Below are 21,085 nucleotides of genomic sequence, written 5' to 3' on the forward strand. Positions count from 1 at the left end.
AACTGAAAAGAAACCTGGAAAGAAATTAAAAAGTATTTCCAATTATACAATTTCATTAAATAATATATATCACCAGGTCATTAATCAAATACGAAATATGTAAATAAGAAAGCATAAGTTCAAAAGAGTAATCAAGGGAACCAAGGTTATAGCGGTAATCAAAAGAATGTAATCCAGGGACAAAGACCAAACATGGAAAACAGACATACACAACAAAGAACATAAAGTAACTAAAATCATACATACAAAGTAACAAAAGTAAAATGAACAACTCGGACTCCACTAAAAACTGGGAGCATGGACCAGGTGCACCGGTAAGGTAAGCGTCCTCTGCTTTTCTAGAAACACCCGCCGAGTTGCTCATAAAAAGTCAAGTCCGGGGTAAACAAACAAGGAAAGGAAAACCATGACCTGTTGAATAAATCAGTTTTCATGGTGTTGATGGATACACAGTAAAATGTTTTAGGAATTAATTCTTATTTACATTTATACATGAAGTTAGTTATAAGCAGATAAGGTAGAAAACCAAACTTCTTTTAGAAATCAAAGATTCAATTAAGTTCCTTAGGAGCTGCGTTCTGAGGAGATAAAAATCATATAGAATGCACTATGAATTTCAAAATTAAGGGAAATAACTCTGTAAATGACACCAAACTTCAATAGAAACTGAAACTGTTTGGTTTTCCATGTGGATTATATCCTAAGAGCAGACAGATATAGAAAGCAACTTAATAACAAAAATAAAAATACATAGCCTTTTATGGGTTGTATCACATATTACAGAAATTGCAAGATTCTTACAAAGACTGATACTTAAATAAACCTTAAAGTAATATGAAACGAATTCAGAATCAAACAAACCATCATGTTCTACACTTCTTGTGTAATATTTCATAGGAGATCTACTTACTGTCCTTATCTATTCCAAATAACAAAAACAATTTTTACGAAATAAATGTAACACTTGCATCCAATCACAACATACATTTTCCAAATGGTTCATAGAAGTATTGAATAATGCAAGAGAAAAAGTAATTTATAATTAATATTTTCACATTGCATATTTATTGTCCTGAAATAAAAACCAAATGAAAACAACATGGTACTTGTTTTAGACCAATCTAATAACACATATTTACAAAAAACTAGCATATGAAAAAGGTCCTATGCACACTACAAACATTGTATGTTTCCAAGAAGCAGTGTCATTCATTTTTCACATCCTTTTTTTTCTCCACTATGTATTATCACATGTTGCGACTGTATATGTATCTTTTCTAATAATTGCTATAATCTATGAGCCCACGTGTTGTTATCAACACAAACAGAAAAGGCAAAATAGCAAACATTAGATCATCACTGGTTATCCTAACAAGGTTGCTGTTTAGTTTTTGCTGTACCAGCTAAAAAAATTGCAGATGATCAATCATAATTAACATCATCAAATAATCATGAAGTCCCACACCACATTATCTCACAATACAGATACATGTAGTAGGTTGTAGTGGCTACGGCGAATAACCCAAAACAAACTCTACAAATTGAGAGTGGTTGTCCAGTTTACACCTACATTTAAAACTATATCATGACATTAAACATATAATATTACAGAAAGATACAGTTCAATACAACAAATGTCATTCAAATTCACATTGTTCTTATCATTATGTACATGTATATGTACATAACACATATTAACAAGATTGATTGAATTGTCTGGCATAGCATACTCTTACTAAATTTGAATGTGCCGGATATATAACTGAAATAGAAGACAATTGTACCAATAGTACACATGTTACAAGTCATCTTACTCCAAGCCATACACTGAGCGGAAAAAATATTTTTCTCAGCTGAATTTGAAAAATGAAAGTAATGAAAATTTTCAATACAGCATAAGTGTAAAAACACTACAGTCACAAAGAAAACAGGAAGTTCAAAAGCTAAGGATCTATAAAGAAGAGACACGGTATAAATTACATAAGGAAACACTGTATAATATATCATATAAGCATAAACAAATATTTCATCCAGCACAAGCAAAGATACTTACTACATAAGTGTTAACTGATCATCTGGACATTACAGTAAAGAGCATTTTATGTACAATAATATGGTATTTGTAAAAAAGCAACTTTAAGGAAAGTATTCCATACTGTATTATACAGCAACACATAATCCTCAACCTGCTGCAATTTTACCCATCTGACCATACATATGTAAATTGAACAAAATATCTACCAAAATGTGAAAAAAAATGTTTCTATTTATATTTCGATTTTAATAACCCAAAGTCTAAGAAGTCTACCAAAACATATGTACATTGGCTTACAAAGAATCACCCCAACTTCCTCAAGCTTTTGGATAAAGTTAACAATTTTTATGAAATGTACTACATGCATGTATTTATTTAAATTTAAAATGTCAAGACTAAACCTTAAATTGTTCAAGTATTTTTCATCCTAAATTTAATATCACAAACAGGTTATAAACAGTTAAAGTGCATCTTTGTTCAATTTTTATATTTTTCTGCTCATTTTGTGATAACTGATAGCTTCAGATGGAATAAAATACAAATCAATTGATTTAATTAAAAGTCTGAAAACAGTATTTGTGGTGTTTTAGTAAAAGAAAGTTATTATATCAAATTTTAAAAATATGTAATGACGTGTTTAAAGTCAGCCTACTAAATTACAGTGCATACAATAATGATGTTCAAGGAATAGAGATGGTCTTCCATTGATTAAATGGCAATCACCTGATTAACTGCAAGGTAGTTAAATGGACAGTAGAGGAGGAGATTCAAACTTTCTATGTAACTTAGTGTAATACACTTCTGATATCATAGAAAGTTCAATCTCCTTCTCAATTTGTCCAGTTTTCTACCCAAGGAAGTTCAACAAGTAAAAGGTTGTTCAATCATCTAGAGACTGGCTCTATTCCTGGAAGTTAATAATGTTACTCCCTGTAATAAAAAGTGAATGCATGCTTCTTTAAAACTTTTCATATACGTAACACAGTAAAAAGAATAGCTAATGAAGATGTGCATTAAATTATAAAGTCTAAATTCACAAACTGATCAACTTTCCCCTTAATTTTAATGGCCAAATTTTTTCTAGGCTATGCAAAACTGAAGGATCTGGTTGTTCAAATAATAAATACAGATATTATACTTAAAAGACAATCCTCCATCATTATTCAAGTTACTAGATACATTGTACATATAAAAGTCAGCTTATCAAAAATACTTAATCATACAGTTGGGCTAAAATAATACCATTACCTTTCATTAAATAGATTAAATAAGAATTTTGAAGTATAACATCAAGAAAATCCATATTACAAGGATGTAAAGTTTACAAGAAGCGGTACCCTAAATTTCTTTGTTTTTGGACATTGATACCATCAAAACTTCTGGGCAGATTTTCAAATGTCTACATATGATGATAACATGGACAATGCATACCATTTGAATAAAACTGATCTTCCTTCTTTCTGGTTACATACACAACGATACAGTAGATAAACATTGTTCTACAGTTCAATGGTTCTTAATCTGGCTACAAATACATACAAAATTCTTCTTTCTTAATGTATATTTAAAGACTATGGTTTTGGAATTCCAACTCAGGCTAATCAAGTATATTTTTCTACATTATACATCTATTTTTCAAGTCAGATTTTTTCACAGAACAGGGAAACAACATGGTGAGAGCAAAATACATATATATCTATATGGGTACAAGAAGTACTGTTAACTGAAATTTTCATAACAGTTTATTTTTTTTCATGGTAGGACCTGTAATGCAAAGATCAAACTGTTGTGAATACTTCTGTCCAGAACATTGTATTACCATGCTGGAAACAATAACAAATTCCTAACGGTATGACAGTAAACTGATTGCAGAAACCTAGGGAAAAAATGTGCAAATATTTGTGGTTTACAGTAAGTTCTATGAGTATTCTATCATTAGATATCTAGAGATCTGAGTTCTGACAGAAACAACACATGTGTTGAAATCTGGTCTATGTAGCTTGTTGAAGATGTCTCAACCTGAGTTGTGGATCAATTCAACAATAGCCTGTTAAAGACGTTCCTCCACTTTATGCTAGATATGTCTTCACAGTGCCCTTGATGAATACTCTACACATAGGACACTTTCTCATGGCTGGTGCACAATCTATACAACAAGCAAGATGTCCACATGGCAGGAAAGCTATTGACACATTCTTATCCATACAGATTTTACACATTACCTGTTCCTTTAATTGGATATTTTCTTCCTGTAATGATCTGATTTCTGCAAAAGAAAAAAAATTAACCAATAAAGTTTACTATGAAATTTAAAAAGCATTTTAATTACTTATTTAAAAATGACTGAAAGACATCAAAGATGGTATGCAATAAAACCAAAACTGTTTTTAAAATCCTGCAGAAAACAGTAATAGATAAAGTTGTGTTAAATAATATCTGATACAAGTGCTAAAATGGGTCCCTATTTTGTGCCTAAAGAATCTTGTACAGACTTACCACTGTCAGATATTGCAGGATTGGATGTGGGATCCAGATTTGCACCACCTAAAAATGTTAATAAAAGTTTCATGTGTGATCTATAAATGCTACAAACAGTATAACAAAAAGAATACATATTTTGGTCTTTAAATTGGATTATTTCCCTTTATCTTATCATTCAGTTTTATTGCAGATCTTTACATGAAATAAAACACCTGTTAACAAACTTATGAAGTCAATAGAACTAAAAAAAGGAGTGAGTCACCCAAACTCTTACAAATCAAAAAAAAAGATGAAAGTTGAATTACCTCCCTTTGCCAGCTTTAAAAAATATATATCAAAGTAGAATAAATGCTTCACCATGTGCAGAATGATAAAACCAAAGTGGTCAAACCCTGAACAGTTGGGACAAGTATGGACACAATAATAGATTTTGACACACTTAAGCATAGGGACACACAATTCATTATGGACACTGTATTGCACAAAGTTTGAAAAATTTTCAAAGTCAAACCAAAACTGAAAAAGTCAATTGTTTTGGGTGTGTTCCCCCCCCTCCCCACACACACACACTTTGACCCCTAATAATGCATACATTGAATTTTATGACAAATCAAATAAAAAAAAAACTTAGAAATCAGACCAAAAATAAAAAAATCAATTTGTTTGGGTGTGGCCCCTTTGACCCCTTACAACTCAAAAACTGTTAGAGATATCTGAAATCTGATTTAAAAAAAATCAGGCAGGGACTTGAAAAATCCAATAAAAAAATCGAAGTCGGACCGAAAATTAGAAAAAAAGTCAATGTTTTGGCCCCATATAACATGAAAACAGCCCAAACTGCGTCATATGTACTGATATTTTAGTTAGCCAGAATAAATTATGGAACACAATAAAAAAATCAAAATATAAAGAAAAACAAACATTCTACATGACTTATCATAAATCACCAATATTTACCATTTTTTGCCCCTTTTTCTCAATCAGTAGGAGCCACAAACTCCAAATTACATGGGAACCTTCCTTTAGAAGTAGGTAAAATCATATCAAAATTTCATAGTAACTGGTCAACCACAACTATAGTTATCACACAAAACCCAAGTGTCTACGGATGCTGATGATGAGACGGAGGACAGCACTATACTAATATAGGACCCCAAATATTATGGGATCATTTGAAAAGCATATGTTTCCATATAAATATGGTAAATAGGTGCATCATAAAATTGGGATAGTAGCTGAGGTTTCTTATTAAACTAATATTCCTTTCATTTCAAATATCAATCAAAAATAGAAACATATATTATACAACTTTGGCCAAGAGTACAAGTAAAATAAAGAGCATAACAGGAAAAAAAATATCTATTCAGGTCAATAATTACAGGTTCCAGTGCTATTTGAGTTTTTTGCTATATCCATACCTGTATCTCTACTAAAGAATTGTTAAATAGATTAGCAAAGAGACAAAAATAACATGAAAATATTTGTCAGTTTGTGGGCCAGTGGCTCTGAAGTTTTAAAATAAATTGAAACTCTTATCTTGAGTACAAACCTGCAGCATTAGCAGTTTCCAATGAGCTAACAGACAGTGAAGGTAATGACATCTCTGTACTGGACTGATTGGCTGTTCCAGATGATTTCTGTTTCGATTTAGATTTCTTCCCCTTTCCAGTCTGTCGAGACTGTGACCCTGTTTGTGGTTGTTGACGGCTCTGGCTACCACGTTGATTTTGACTCTGCTGTTTAATATTACTAGTGTTTGGACTCTGCTGACGACTGATTGCAGTGTTCTCAGAGTTCTCTGATACTACAGCATTATTTGTAGGTGTGGTTTCATCGTCAGTGATTGTAAAGACTACTTCTAGTATTTCTGCAGCTTCAAATTTACTTTTACCTGTGTATAAAAATGAGTCATTAAATATTCATACTGATTACAAGGGCTCTCTATAAAACAATGTTTTACACTGCAATATAAATACTTGATGAAGGTTTTAAAAACCTTTTTCTAAAATATCTAGTTTTCTTGGTAATAAATGATAATGACAGGTATAATGACTCAATTAATCATCATAAAAATTCAGAACTTTTTAGAATTTAATTCAAATATAATATTCATAATATTTTACAAACACTGCTTTCCCTCAAATGCACAGAATTATCAAATTGCCATCATTGCTTTTTCAATTCAGAAACTGATATGGAAAAATGTTTTTAATCTATGTGATTTATAAAATTTCAAACTTGCCTGGATTGTTTCCCTTCATAATGTCAATGGCTCTCCTGATGACCTGTTCTGTATATCCCAACTCTCTGACACTCTGTATAGCACTTTCATTCTGATCATTAGCTATAGCAGCTGATAAAAATGCATGTTTATAGAAAATTTGTAATGTGGTACATCAGTGAAATACCTAAGAAAATTCCTTATCATAGCAAATTCAAAAGAAATCAGAGGAATTTTAAGAGAAAAAAAGTACAGTATTGATTGTACAAGATACATATTTAAGAGATCTGTATTGCTGTAAATTTTTATTTGTTTACAATAACGGATACAGGTATGAATTTGCCTGTTGTTGCAACGTCACAGTACAATGTGATTTCATTGGCCATCAGAAAAGGGTATCCATCTGCAAGGACATGTAATTGGTGCGTGCCTATTTCAAACTGTTCTGATAAATTCTCGTATCGAATCAGTTTTTTAATCAAAACATTGTCAGCAAGTAAATTCTAAGGAATTTTGAACAAATTACTGATAAAACTAGAAACATGTTCTACAAACTTAAAATAGATTTGTAGCTAACTGGGTTTTACAATATAATGTTTTACCTGATGCCTGAGGTTGCTGTTGTGTCTGGGTTTTAGTCTGAGGTGCAGACATTGATGTTGAAGGTGACCCACTACCGCTATTATCTGAACCTTGTCCTACAGTGGTTGTCTGGGTTTTTGATCCTGCTGTGCCTCCTGAGGCCTGCTGCAAAGAAATTTGGTTTGTCAGTTATAAGGCCAAAATAACTGTTTTAGTCACAAGTTAGTATACTTAGTTAGCAAACTACGTAGCTTTGTATCTAAAACTAAAACATTCAATAAATTATAGAAAGTGTTTAAATCATAATTTTCTTTCTTTTTTTTTTTTAAATATCTTTTTAAGTAAAAAGCACGACAGATTTTTTTACAGTCAAATACTGATTTATCTCCCTTAGAAAAATTCATCTGGACAATTACTTTTCATCTGGAATTGCATTGATTGCAAAATGTAAAATTCTAAAGAAATCATCAAAAACATAAGATAATGGACCATGGGTGATACATGAAGTATTTTGCCTACAACTATTCCACAGATAAATATAAATCAACTATACACCCTGTACCTCACATGTTCCAATTTAATCAACCAGGACTTTTCACACATAAATATTACCTGTTTACCTTCAAATGCTAAAGGTCACAGACCACCAATTCAACCAATGAGCATTTGGAACGTACACAGAAATAGTCCTACGCAGAAATTACCCCCTGTTCCTCATAGTGCTGTGAAAAAGTTTTCATTTTATTTTGAAAATTTAAACAGTTTCTATAAGGAAAATTATTTCTGTACATTTTATAGGTGCATTTTGCTTCTTGTGATGTGAAGCCTAATCTCCATAATGTTTTCTAATTATACCCCTATCTTGTGAAAACACGGATTTCCCATGCTATTTATAGACCCTTCACTTCCGGTGACCAGTACTGCACTGCAAGTCTGCTAACCCCACATGCCATTCTGAGGATTGCAAGCAGACTTATGTAGATGTATAGTCCTCTGCAAGTTGAAGTTAAGGTAAAGTCCAGAGAAGCAATTGAATATTGTGAAATTAGCATAGAAGCCCATGGGAAGTGGTGTTAGTGTTAGCCTAAAAATATAAAATTTAAACAAAACAAAAATACATTGTATGAGCCCCTAAATTTAACAAAGTACCTACCATTTCAGCATGTCTTTTAGTGATTATTTCAACAAATCTATGTCCTCTGTTCTGTCGGACAAAACTACATTTAGGAAACCATCGAGCATGCTCTACCCAGGGGTCATCACCAGCGTCCCAGTTACGTAAACCTCCTCCACAATAAAAACATCTACAGTAATCATTGTATCCTGAAAATTTGAAAAAAAGACATATCAACTTATTTCCTGTATTAGTGTAGAGTTTGTTTCAATCATCAATCATTTGTCTTCATCTGTACAATACTTTTAGAAAACATATTATGGTGAAATTATTAAGGATAATCAAATGTACTTTAAACATATCAAAATCACAGAACAACCCTATTCTGATACATACAGAAAATAACAAATGTTTGTACTACATGGAGAACAATGACAGAAAGCATTAAAACTAACTGTAATAATACCCTACTTCTAAATCATATGACTAAAAAAACATTTATTTTGAATGTTTGAAATAATATTAAATTACAAAATATTACCATGTACATTACATGAATTAGTAGCAATGTTTGAAAAATTATAAATGGCAAACAAACCTGCATAAAAAAATCCAGCGAGAGCCATATCTCTTGGTGACTGATCTAAATATCCAGGCCATCCACTGAATGTGCTGACTCGAACATTCAACTGAGCATAGGATGGGTACTTAGGTCTATCCAAAACAATGCCTAGTTCTTCAGCCTGATCTCTCTGTGGTGGTCTCCTCTGCTGACCCTCAACACCTACCCTTCCTGGCTGTTGAGTTCGGTCTGGGACATTGGCATTATCTAATTCCTGCCTTGTCAGCGGCCTGTTTTCAGGAACTGTTGGAGTACTGATATCTCCATCCTGATGTACTGTGGAATGTGTTGTCTGAATGAAACCTATAGACACACAAAATTATTATTAATTCAAATCAACAATTATACTATGTATAAATATAAAGTACAGCATCCTTGCATGATAAATGTAGAACAAGAAGTGTATTAAGATGTAAATGACTTCTAAAAACTTCAAGTACTTAACCTTGAACTGTAGAATTATCTACAACTATGACTATGAGGTAACTCATTGAGTTCCAACACAGGTTTGGTAAGGTCCTGTTAGAAACATTAAGCAATAATTTTATTGCTTAGTGTACATCTACATCTTTTATTGGGGCATATTAGGGAAGAAATATTCAGCTGTCCCAAAAAGATATTCCATTGCCCATGAAAAGTGAGAAAAATACACAAATATAAAGGTATCACAATACAGTAGACCAAAAATTGATGAGATGACCCAACACCTGACATCAAAAGGGGTTTTGATTGATTGATTTGATTATGACTAAGTGTCCTATGACAGATATTTCATGCATTTCAAGTGAACAATCTATCAATCTATTAGACCCTGCTTTGTACTGATCTGACACACTGATTTTTATTGTGCTACCTCCAAGAAGCAGCATAAAGTCTTTGGTGTGACTCGGTCATGAATCCAACCCATAATGTTCTGCACTTGAGGTGAGCACACTAGCCGGAGACCACTCAGGCTATTTGAGTTTTTTAACATCCTCGAATACTCTTAAAAGTCTCACATGGAAAATTACCCATCATACACTTACCACTAGCATTATTAGGTAGAGAATCAAGAACTGAGTTGTGTGCAGCGAATGCATTGGTCTGAGGAGCTATTGGGACATTCCTTGGATCTGTACCTTTAACCATCCTTCAAAGAGGGATAATATCTTGTGAAATAATAATCAGTTTTGGTAATGAGCAATGGAAATGCAAATTGTTCAAAATTGAATTATTTTTCTGTGGTTATTAAGTAAAACAATTTATCTTATAACATGAAACAGATCAAAGATATATCTATACAAGTACAAAACATGTGAAAAATTCAGATGCTGGTATATAGTTGGAAGGTAAAGGTAAAGGTAATGTGTTAATGCAAAAAAAGCTTAGAAATTATTTACGTATATTTTCACATTCACTTTTAATCTAATTTGGTCTTTATAAACTTCATTAACATATGCTGTAAGTTAAAGTATACCAGAACCAAACAAAGTTATACAAGCAAAGCTCACTTGGTGAAACACTTCACTCCCCTTCATTAAGAAACAACGGAGACCACCCCAAGTGTCATTCAGATGGAAACAACATAGCTGCATATTTGCATCATTTGATAACAAAGTTTCATCACATTCCACTTAGAGGTTGGGGATATAATGAAATTGGCATTAATTACAAAACAACCTTTACCTGCAGTTAGGTGAAATCCTTCTGTGAACCTCACTAGGTAAATCTGTTTGACTCCAATTTTTATACTGTTTCCCACAACTAAAACAAGTGACCTCATCTCCATTACCTCTACTGAAAAAACCTGTATTGGCCATCCTTAATGGACTTGTTACACATGATGCTGGGAGGTCCTGAAAACTTTGAACTCTTAACATTTCATATGTCATTCTTTCATCCTGGTCAAAATTGTAACCCTTTAAAACTTTGGTGAAGTAGTTGTTAAGAGATGAAGATGATGTTGGAACGGACAATGCTATTGGAGGCCTGTCCAATGAAATTCCTGCCAGAGCACCATTTGGAGTTGTAACTACAGTCTCGTTGTCAACTGTATTATTATTACTCTGCTGCTCTGATGGAAAAACATGTCCACTGACAGAAGCTGGTGACAAGTTGTTTCTATTATGATGTATAGCCCTCCTCAAAACTCTTCGAACAGCTCTTCTATATCGTGGAGATGTCAGTCTTCTACGACCAGATTGTGGTGTATGTAATTTTTTAACAGACAATTTTTTCAAAGCATCATTCATCATTTTTCCAACTGTATCTTTTACTACTTTCTGTAAATACTCTTTATCCAGAGATTGACTGACAGACTTTTTGTCTCTGCCCGTGTTTTCTTTTCTGGGGGCCAACCTTGCTTTTGACTCTTCCTGTTTTTGAAGATCAATTATAATTTCACTTGGTGGGGTATCATCTTCAACATCTCTGCTTCGTAAACTATCATCATTGTTACTATGACAATATTCGACCTCTTTGTAACCATCATTACATGCAATATTTTCTGTACCAACATTTCTTATGTCAAAATCATTGCTTCTAGTCGGGAAAACCCCACGACAGTTATATAACATGTGTTCTCTGTTGTAGCTCAAACAAGAATGACTTGAACCAATTGAAATAGCATACTTGTGTTGTTTATCATTAGAACTGCAATTACTTTGATATTTAATATCATCAATACTCTCATTGATATCTTCTGACTTGAGCGAGTTGAGCTCTCTGACAAATTCATTAAAGGAAGGCTTAACTAAGAAATCAGCTTCCAGCCAAACCTTACTAAAGGCTGTATCATTGTGAATATAATCAGGTGAGGGCTCACTACATTGAGTGCTTTTACAATAAGCAGCATCTTTATCATCATAACTTGGATTTTTCATATCAGAATCATAGACAACTTCAGAAGTTATTCCGGAACTTGTGGCGTGATAACTATTGCCTGATTCAGATATTGTTTTCAGTGAAGTTTCAGCGTGAATATCTATGTTTCTTCCTTCTTGTATTATTTCAGTTGAAGATTGACCAGTTTCCCTTTTTACACACTCATCTTCAATAGATCTTGTTGCTTCAATGCATAGAAAGTGGTCTTCTAAAACCATACTAGAGTCATATTGACAAAGATCATTTGTGTTAAGCACAAGACTTTCATCAGCATCAACATTATTACAAACATAATTTTTACAGAGTTCTTGGTCATTTTCTCTATCAATTGTATTGTATATCTTATTTTCTGGAAGTATATTAATCCCATGTTTGATCAAAGAGCATTGTACCTCTTTGTCTTCTGTCTGTGTCTTTTTGGTTTGACATTCAGTTTGACATATTATATCCTGCTTTTTACAAGCTTTATATTTGTTATCAAACTTCAAACAACATCCTGAATCAAATTTAGTTTCATCACAAGAACAGTCAGCTCCTTTTTCATCATTTTCAGTATCTTCACTATCAAAACTTGTATTTTCATCCTTTACACATGTTTTTGATGTGTTCTCTTTATCTGCAAAACATAATTTTTGAAGAACTATTCAAGAATTTATCTTTATTCCTAATAAATCCACTCCTTGTTAATCATTTTTTATTTCATTCAAATAAGGGGATTATATTACTACCCAATAAATTCATATATCTAGCAAGAGTTGATCAAAGAATGAAAGAGAACAAGTAAACAAAACATTTTATCTCTCAGACTTTTTCATCACATCAGCAAACAGCAGAACACTTCCTAGTGATGAAATAAATGTTGATTATATATAAAAGAAAATCCTGAATACATTTGGTATATTGATTTAGATGGGTTGTTGACTTCTGTGTTAAAAGATTCAATCAATAAATTAATAATTACAAACTATGACTGATTTGTAGTTTAAGCATCATGTGCTTTTGTTACCACTGAAAGATCAGCGGGAAAATGATGGGTTTGTCAATCTCTTTTTTTAATTAAATCAAGTAATGAATGTTCAAAAAATTCTCTCGAGTCACTTTCATTAATTCATATATGCAATGGTGCTGCACATGTAGCGTTAATTTAATTATGCAACCAACATTGTTAACAATTTCTGGATGCTTGGACCATTACCTTCTAGTTGATCTTCCATGGAACTACTACTGGTGTTATCTTTACAGTCCAAAGGATTAATATCATCTTCATTCAAGCATTTCTCATACAAATCATTATTACTATTTTGCTTCGATGTTTGGTATTCTGCATCTAAAATTTCCTGCACTCTGTTAAGACAATCTTCCTTTAAACAGTCTACTTTGAAGTCATTGTCGCATTTCTCATTCAGCATGTTGCTGTCTTTCAATGGCACAGGGTAACCATTCTCCGAACTATCATTAACTATGAGCAAAAAATGTTTTAGCAAAACCGATGGCACATATAGTACATTCAGGTCGTAGTGCATATTCATGAACATATTTTCCATATATCTCATCCATTTTCTTGTGTCCATTGTACTAAGATGATCATTAAGTGTTTCTGCTATAGTCAGAATACCAGTATATTCATGACAAACAATTATAAATTACAAAAATAAAGAAAAACAAATTTCATTCCTTTAAATTTGGACAAATACACAAGATGAAACACTTTGAAAAAAACATGAAACAAAATTTCTCATTTGATTAGTTCTCTTCTGATACATTTGTATCAGACACAGACAGACACCTTCTTGTAGAATAAATAAGCTGAGTACATTGATCACATTCTTTAGTACAGACTTATTCATCTCATTTGAATAAAGGAGATGCTTATATTTTCTTTGAAGGCATGTGATTTAATTTCAATAAGGAGTAGCCATTGTAGGTACTTCAAATGTTTTGCTCTCATCATTCTAAACACCACTAACTTGCAAAAGGTGGATTGGCAAAAAATTAAGCTGTGCTCACTATTTCATCATTTCTAAATTTACTTACTTATGTTTCGTCCCAAGACTTCCAAAAAGCTCATGAATTTTCCAAATGGTAGGTCACAGAATAGCAATATCATCCATGAAGTCAGTAAAATCTCTAAACTTACAGTTATTATTGTAAATACTACTTCCATTGAGCTAAATATTCCTGAAAAAAAAAATATGAAGAAATAGAATGGTAGAAATAAATATGTTTTAATTCAACATTCATAGTTCATTTCACATGGTTAACAAATACATTTAACAAACCAACTTTACCTAATATGTATAATTACATATAGCCTAAAGATACATGTACTTGATATGAACTTGAAAATTTTCAGTAATGAAGGACTGTTTTTATGGACAACATATACATGTACAAAACTTGTACAAACATGTACAAATTTAGATCGTCCAATATAAAATTTCCTATAGAAACTGGACGATGGCACAATATACCTAGACATGAACGAATATGTAGCTTATGCAACGAAGGTTTATTAGGAGATGAGTTTCATTATTTATTTGTATGTAAAAATTCTATTGTTGTAAATCTTAGGAAGCTATATGTACCAAAGTATTTTTCATCCCACCCATCAATATACAAGTTCAAGGGTATGTTTTCAAATTGTCATACAACTTTGTTATCTAAAATTTCCATGTTTATCAAAAAACTGTCAGCTATATTGTAATTTAATGCATATATTTTATGTAATTTTTGTATATCTGTCTACCTTGCCATTTTCATTAATTGTATTTGTATTTGCCTCATGTTACACATAACTTGTGTCTGAGTGAAATAAAGAATCTTGAATCTTGAACTTACTTTTGCTTTGGATGAACCACTTTGACATTGAAAAAGTTGACATACAGTACAGCAAAAATGCAAACAACCTGTACAGTACAAAATAAATTTTATTAAGTCACATAATTAAATAACAATTTTATTTTATTGATTTAAAAATAGAATAATGAAATAAACTAATTTGTTTAGGTAACATCCTTTTAACATCTTAGACAAACTCAAGACCATATACAGAAATAACGCATTGTATAATAATGATTTTTAAACAGGTCAAGAGTTCCTCTAGATGTAATTACATTGTATACCTAAACACATAACAGTAATGACCCTGAATGACCTACCAACTGAGTCAATAAGATACCTGAATACGTCATTATTGCATGTTTTCTGTAAGGTGTTAATGTGTGGTTTAATGGAAATTTTAGGTGCATTTTTACCTTATCTCTCCAGGTGAAAACTTTCATTCATGTCTTTTCTTTTTAAAATCAAATGTATTGGGTAGAGGAGAATTTCTATGTACAAATAGGCTGACAGAACAGTTCAGTATAAATTGAAGTGGTTCGTCATTTGAAAACATGTGAAGAAAGTATATTATTTGCTCCTTATTTTGTCACTAAAGTTGTGCTATTTGTTTGTACATCAGGATTTTAGTGATCTTGACCTCTTAAAAATATTTCAAATTCCCAATTAGTCCTCTCTTAATCACTATTTTTAAGATACTAATGTCCTCATCTAAATTGCTAATGCACTTCTGAGTGATTCCTTACAAATTTTGATCCATAAAAGACAATACTTTTTTGAAGCAGTGTGATAAAAGATTTTCAAAACTGAATAATAAAAAAAATCAACATTCATAACATTATTACTCAGAGAAATCTGCTTTCATTTGAGGCAGAAGAAAAATGCTGTCATACTGTTCAATGTTCTAGGTATTATTCTAATGAATTCTAGTTATATAAAATATAACAAAAAATCTGTGAGTGATGGCTCTCTAGTGATACCCCCAACCTTCAATCATGATATCAGGAAAATAAACAAAGTCTTAAGTAAACAGGAAATTATAATTGTATTTTTCTAACAATTTATCCCACCATACCCACCATATGTCATACCTAATGGAAGAATGTGTTAAAATTTCAAACCACTGTAATGAGTAGTTGCTTAGAAAAGTGCTAAGGAAAAAAGTTATTCCAGAAGGACACAAGCACAAGGGTAAAGTGGTATATATCCCTCTCTCCTTTGGTTTCCACTTCATTATAGAACAGTTTAGATCTGTCACAGGATTTGTCACCATTGACTTAAGGATGTAGACCTCGGGTAAGGGACACAACTCTTAAAAATTATTGGAACGTTTGTATTCAGCATTTTACATCAATCTCATGTAAGCATTAAAGTACCTTGGACTAATTTCATTCTATTTCAAATGAAAGCTTGATAGGCTTCGTTGAAATTGAATATGATACAAACATATCACTGATTTCAAGAGTAATATCCCTTATCCTAGTTCTACCTCCTTCAAAGAAAAGGAAGACCATATAGAACCTATATATATTCATCGTGCCAAGTTTTAAAGTTCAAATGTGTTTTTGCCTTATGCAGCATAATGGTACATGAAATTATGAAAAAAAGACATTTTTTAGTGTCATTAAAACCCAACAATCATCTAAATGAAAACTTTAATAATTTAAATAAAACAGTAATTCAAAACAGGTGCATTCACCCCAATCAAATATACCAATATTCCTCAGTTAATCAGTCATCTCTAAATGCCTGTAAACCATGTACTAAGGGTGCACTATACAGTTACATTAAGGCGCACTGTTTCACACACCAAGTTACCTCTGTCAAATTTTGTAAAATTTAAAATTAAAAGTTGAAATTTGGTGGATATACTGTTTAAATCTAGAAAAACATTTACACATAGACAGATGTAATATATGTTATGGTAAACAGATGTAATTTAAATGAAAAATGGTATCCGGAACATTTCAGTCCCCTGCCATATTAGATTCTCTCCTCAGCATCAGATGGCTGATTTTCAAAATACCTTATTTCGCACGAACTTTTGGGACTAAAATTGTGAGAGAATGAATTGAAAAGGGTCTTATTATTTTTACCCTTTTTCCACGTACTCCATGCATGCTTTCATCTTGTGGTAGTGTCTAAAAGCCTGATATTTTATAAAACATAGTATTTGGCTGTTAGTTTTGGAAAGGCACCCCTGATTTTTTCAGTATGTTACCATGGCTGCTGGATTTTATAAGAATAATCATTAAATTACTTTAGTTAATTAATTAGTTCGTGTTCAGAAATTTAATTGTTTAGTGCAAATTAGTCCTTAGCAACCAAATTTTCCAATGCTATGTCATAGAAAATATTCTTGTATCCTCTCGTGTTATGTGCTATTCTAACCACTTTTAAGTAAAAAATGTTACTTCATTAGCTTATAATAAATAAAATGAATAACCGAACAAACTTTTTCTGTGCAAATAAGTATTGCAATGCAGAAAAGAAAGTCAAAACAAGCCTTTCAGTACCCAGTTTTATGTTTTGGGAAAACTACATGATTTTCTATACTTTCATCCTCATATGCTATTTTTGTGGTATGAAAACCAATGATGAGATAAAAACATCAAATACTTTTCAGTGCCCATAGTGTGAAAAAAATCTGCGTCTTAATGTGTAATGTATCTCTTTTTTCTTTTGTTTACTTCCTATTCCACTATGTACTGTTACTGTTTATAAATGGTACCTACATTTCAGAAATAGTAACCAATTGAACTTCATACGCAGATTCCATTCTTCTGTTTGTGTTTCTTTTGATTAGTTTCTTATCTACAAGTTTGTATAACACTGCCGTGGAAAACATCATCAAATAAAAGCATACAAAAGCTATCACAGTTGGGGCATGTAGGATTTTTAGCAAGTGATCAAAAGCAAACATGCTCAAGATACAAATCGAACCATATACAAAGTAAATCAAAAAATTATAGTCATCATCATCATCATCATCTTCTTCTGCATTATTGCTGAAAAAAAGAGGAAAAGGGTATTTTCTCATTTGAGAATAAATGATTTTCACAAGAACGAGATGTGTGCAATTAGAATTTACTCATATCATTACAAATTGAGGCTAGCCATGCTAGGTCAAATAAGGATTTTTTTCTCTAATCTATGTTCTAAGATGTGTAATATCATAATATGATGGTGCTCAAAATATTTTTATACATGAATACTCTGTTCTATGATTTAAAAAGAAATCAAAATATTTCATAAAGTAACAATATTTTTTAGTTTATAAGTTTGAAGTAAGATTACTATATACCACAATTTTGTTACCTAGTTTCTCTTTTCTTGAATTTAGCCGCCTTATTGGCATAGTTCCCATCTGACAGCATTTTAAAATCAGCCATGTTAATCATAAATTGAGGTTTCAACCATGGAGTTAATACAACAGAGAAAATCGTGCTTGTTTTGTCCCCTACTGATATCTTCGTATGACACCATGGGTTGTCCAATTCTGGCAAATAGGACCAACTGCATGGTTGTGTTTCCTTTGGGAAAAATAAAAAAAGAAAATGTAGCAAAATAATACATTTCAATGACATAATCATTTTAAAACTATTAAACAAAGCATCTTTCAAATATTTTCCCAAAAAGGTTAGACCTGAGCACTCTTATCAACTCAAAACAATTCACTAACACACAATATTAATAACTTTTTTTTGAAAAAATACAAGTACATGTATGTTAATAACAAACATAATCTAGCATTAATCTTATAATACTAATACATTGTATCTAAAACATATGAAACCAAACTATTCTTTTATGAACTTACATTGCAAGATAATTCATCATCCTGTTCTGCAAATGGAATATCTGAAAAAAAATATTTAAAGATAGAAAAAATAGTGGCAGATCTAGAAATTCAGAAAAGGGGGCTACTTGCTAGTCTACGGGCAACAAATTCCAATGATTTTCAGTTTTTTCTATACAATTTACCAAACTTTTCAAGCATAATGCCCACCTTTTGTACAACCAGATAAAGGTAAAATATAATCCATTTCTCAAAACTGACATAGTTACAGAATACAAACTTTATATGACAAGTGTTCAGGCAAAATGTCTCCAGATGATTATTTATTTCCTGAATTTTAGAATTAGCACGTAATTATATTGTATACAAATAACATTAATAAACAATTATCTGCTCAGAAAAAATAGAAAAAAGTAAAAAGTATGAAAAACAAAATATTGTTAGTTCCAAGATGCAAAGAGTTTTAAAAAGTTCAGCTCACCTAAACAAATTGATCTGTCAGGATAATACATATCAGTCTTACAACACCTGGCTGATGAAGGTAAATTCACATTATGTACAATACCACTGCAGCATATCTGCCTTTTTTTGTTGTAAAAATCATGTCCACACCAACTATAATCCTCAGAGAGGAGTAAGTGTTGGTAAGTTAACCTTATGGGTAATAATTCATGGTAGGATACTAAATAGAACCAATACAGCTCCCAACTGTCATTGAACAATTCATCTCCTTTATTAAGTGAAGGAGAGGTAAAATTTCTGGATTCATTCAATTCTGTGACAGTTTCAACTGAAATTATATAAAAAAGGCAAAAAGATCACACATGGTTTATTTAGATGCAACTAATAAATAATGGATACATGTAAAAGTTTAGTGTGGAAAAAAACAACTACCAAATCTTTTTGCAGTGTCTACAGAAAATGAAAAACAACAGAAAAAGGCTAGGATCTTAACTTCTATAAAAACAAACATTGTGTCCAAAATTTATTTAAAGCCCTAAAACCTTTTTTAGATTTTATAATACATATTAAAAAAATGATGGACTTAAATAGCAGAATACATCATAACTAACAACAATGTAATTTTAAATATAAAAGACTAAATTTGTCAAAATATGCTGTGATTATTGTTTTAAAATTCTTTAAATAATGGTTTTATTCTAAATTGTCTTCCTCAACTGAAGAAATTCTAACACTAAATGAAAGACTAAGAGTAAAAAATAAGCTTGAGCAGGATCTGCGCCTACAGCCAAAATGCTTTCCAATGGTTGAAAAAGAAAATCGAAACTTCAGTAGCTTAGAAAAGTAGTTAAAGAGGAAACTGCTCTACACTATAAATACTCTGAGCAATTCAGCTCAAAAAGAGAATACCCCCTTATCCCTAGCCACTTCAATGCAGCCTAATGTTTAACCTTTTCAGTTCAATTTTCTCCTTTGGAATCTACTTCATGCATATCTGCATATGATGCCCAACATTCCTTTATGGTTTAAAATCCCTTCAGCAGTTTAAGAGGAGTTGGGCTAATGAGGTTTTAACATGTAAGACCCTTAATTTGGATTAACTCTCTTTGGGGTTCCCCGAGAGTAACTATATCCCTTCTTGCATGATGTACAACCTTTCCATAAAGTTTCATCAAAATCCCTTGAGCTGTTTAAGAGGAGTTGCACTGACAAGAAATGTGGACAAAGAGATGGGGTGATTCCTATGCAGAGCTGACAAACTTAAGTTATGAAAAATAGATATTTGTGAGGAGCAGACATTAATGCTTTAATAAGCTCCTTCATAAACTGGATTAAAAACTATGATGTCCACTTTGTGTTGTACAGTATATTACTGGCAAATGCCAAAAAAATCACCGACTGGATTTTACTAAATTTAAAACCAGAAACTGACTGACATAATCTGGATTTTCATTTTTTTTAACTTAAAAATCAGAAATCACATGATTTTCTTCCTAATTCATACTGCATATTTCAGTTGCCAGAATGGAAAGACTTGCACTAAAACCACTAAAACAGCTAGGATTCACAGCTCTGCCAAGTTTGTGGGGGTATAAAAATTTCATGTTCAGATGGTACAATAAACAGACAGACTGAAACCAAATGACAAGGTTAAAGCAGTATTCATTCTCCTTTGTAGCAAGGATATAATGAAATTTAAGTACTTCTCCGTCTAAGAATCGGAAAAAATGTGTATAAGGAGTGGCACATGAAGGAAAATACACAGAGATTTTATTGCATTAACCAAGTATCTATACCTCATAACCGCCAGAAATAATCATCAAAGTGTTTGTAAAATTTGGCTTTTTAAGATATTGATAGGTCAAGTTCAGTTGAAATGCACTATTGAAAAATTTTGGTGGGAAAATTTTTCTTCACTTCTTTCTTATATAAGCAGTCAAAAAATATCTATGTCACAGATGCTTCAGGATAAATTAAAGTAGCTTTTCAGTTGTTTTCTAGATGTACTGAATATATTTGGGGCATAAAAGACCAAATTGAGAAATATGATGTGTCATGATTTGCCAGAT

General features: G+C 31.8%; 1 protein-coding gene across 3 annotated transcripts in view; it reads right to left on the bottom strand.

The window, feature by feature from the left end:
* Positions 1 to 741: 741 nt before the first annotated feature.
* LOC148614460 (uncharacterized) overlaps positions 742 to 21,085 on the bottom strand; it is a 47,278-nt gene continuing 26,934 nt past the window's right edge. For all 3 annotated transcript variants that reach the window (XM_088588550.1, XM_088588547.1, XM_088588548.1), the window contains 16 exons: positions 19,036 to 19,344; positions 18,576 to 18,616; positions 18,074 to 18,288; positions 17,491 to 17,763; positions 14,756 to 14,823; positions 13,952 to 14,095; positions 13,113 to 13,376; positions 10,721 to 12,533; positions 10,081 to 10,184; positions 9,032 to 9,358; positions 8,473 to 8,642; positions 7,340 to 7,484; positions 6,759 to 6,869; positions 6,066 to 6,407; positions 4,532 to 4,579; positions 742 to 4,301 (listed from right to left, as the gene is read on the bottom strand). In XM_088588550.1, coding sequence (XP_088444676.1) covers positions 4,105 to 4,301; positions 4,532 to 4,579; positions 6,066 to 6,407; positions 6,759 to 6,869; positions 7,340 to 7,484; positions 8,473 to 8,642; positions 9,032 to 9,358; positions 10,081 to 10,184; positions 10,721 to 12,533; positions 13,113 to 13,376; positions 13,952 to 14,095; positions 14,756 to 14,823; positions 17,491 to 17,763; positions 18,074 to 18,288; positions 18,576 to 18,616; positions 19,036 to 19,344 — 4,571 coding nt within the window. In that variant the 3' untranslated portion in view covers positions 742 to 4,104. The remainder of the gene's footprint in view (positions 4,302 to 4,531; positions 4,580 to 6,065; positions 6,408 to 6,758; positions 6,870 to 7,339; positions 7,485 to 8,472; positions 8,643 to 9,031; positions 9,359 to 10,080; positions 10,185 to 10,720; positions 12,534 to 13,112; positions 13,377 to 13,951; positions 14,096 to 14,755; positions 14,824 to 17,490; positions 17,764 to 18,073; positions 18,289 to 18,575; positions 18,617 to 19,035; positions 19,345 to 21,085) is intronic.

Source organism: Perna viridis, chromosome 6 (assembly GCF_037379345.1).
Source record: "Perna viridis isolate PV_CMFRI_1.1 ecotype Kerala chromosome 6, ASM3737934v1, whole genome shotgun sequence".
Lineage (NCBI taxonomy): Eukaryota > Metazoa > Mollusca > Bivalvia > Mytilida > Mytilidae > Perna > Perna viridis.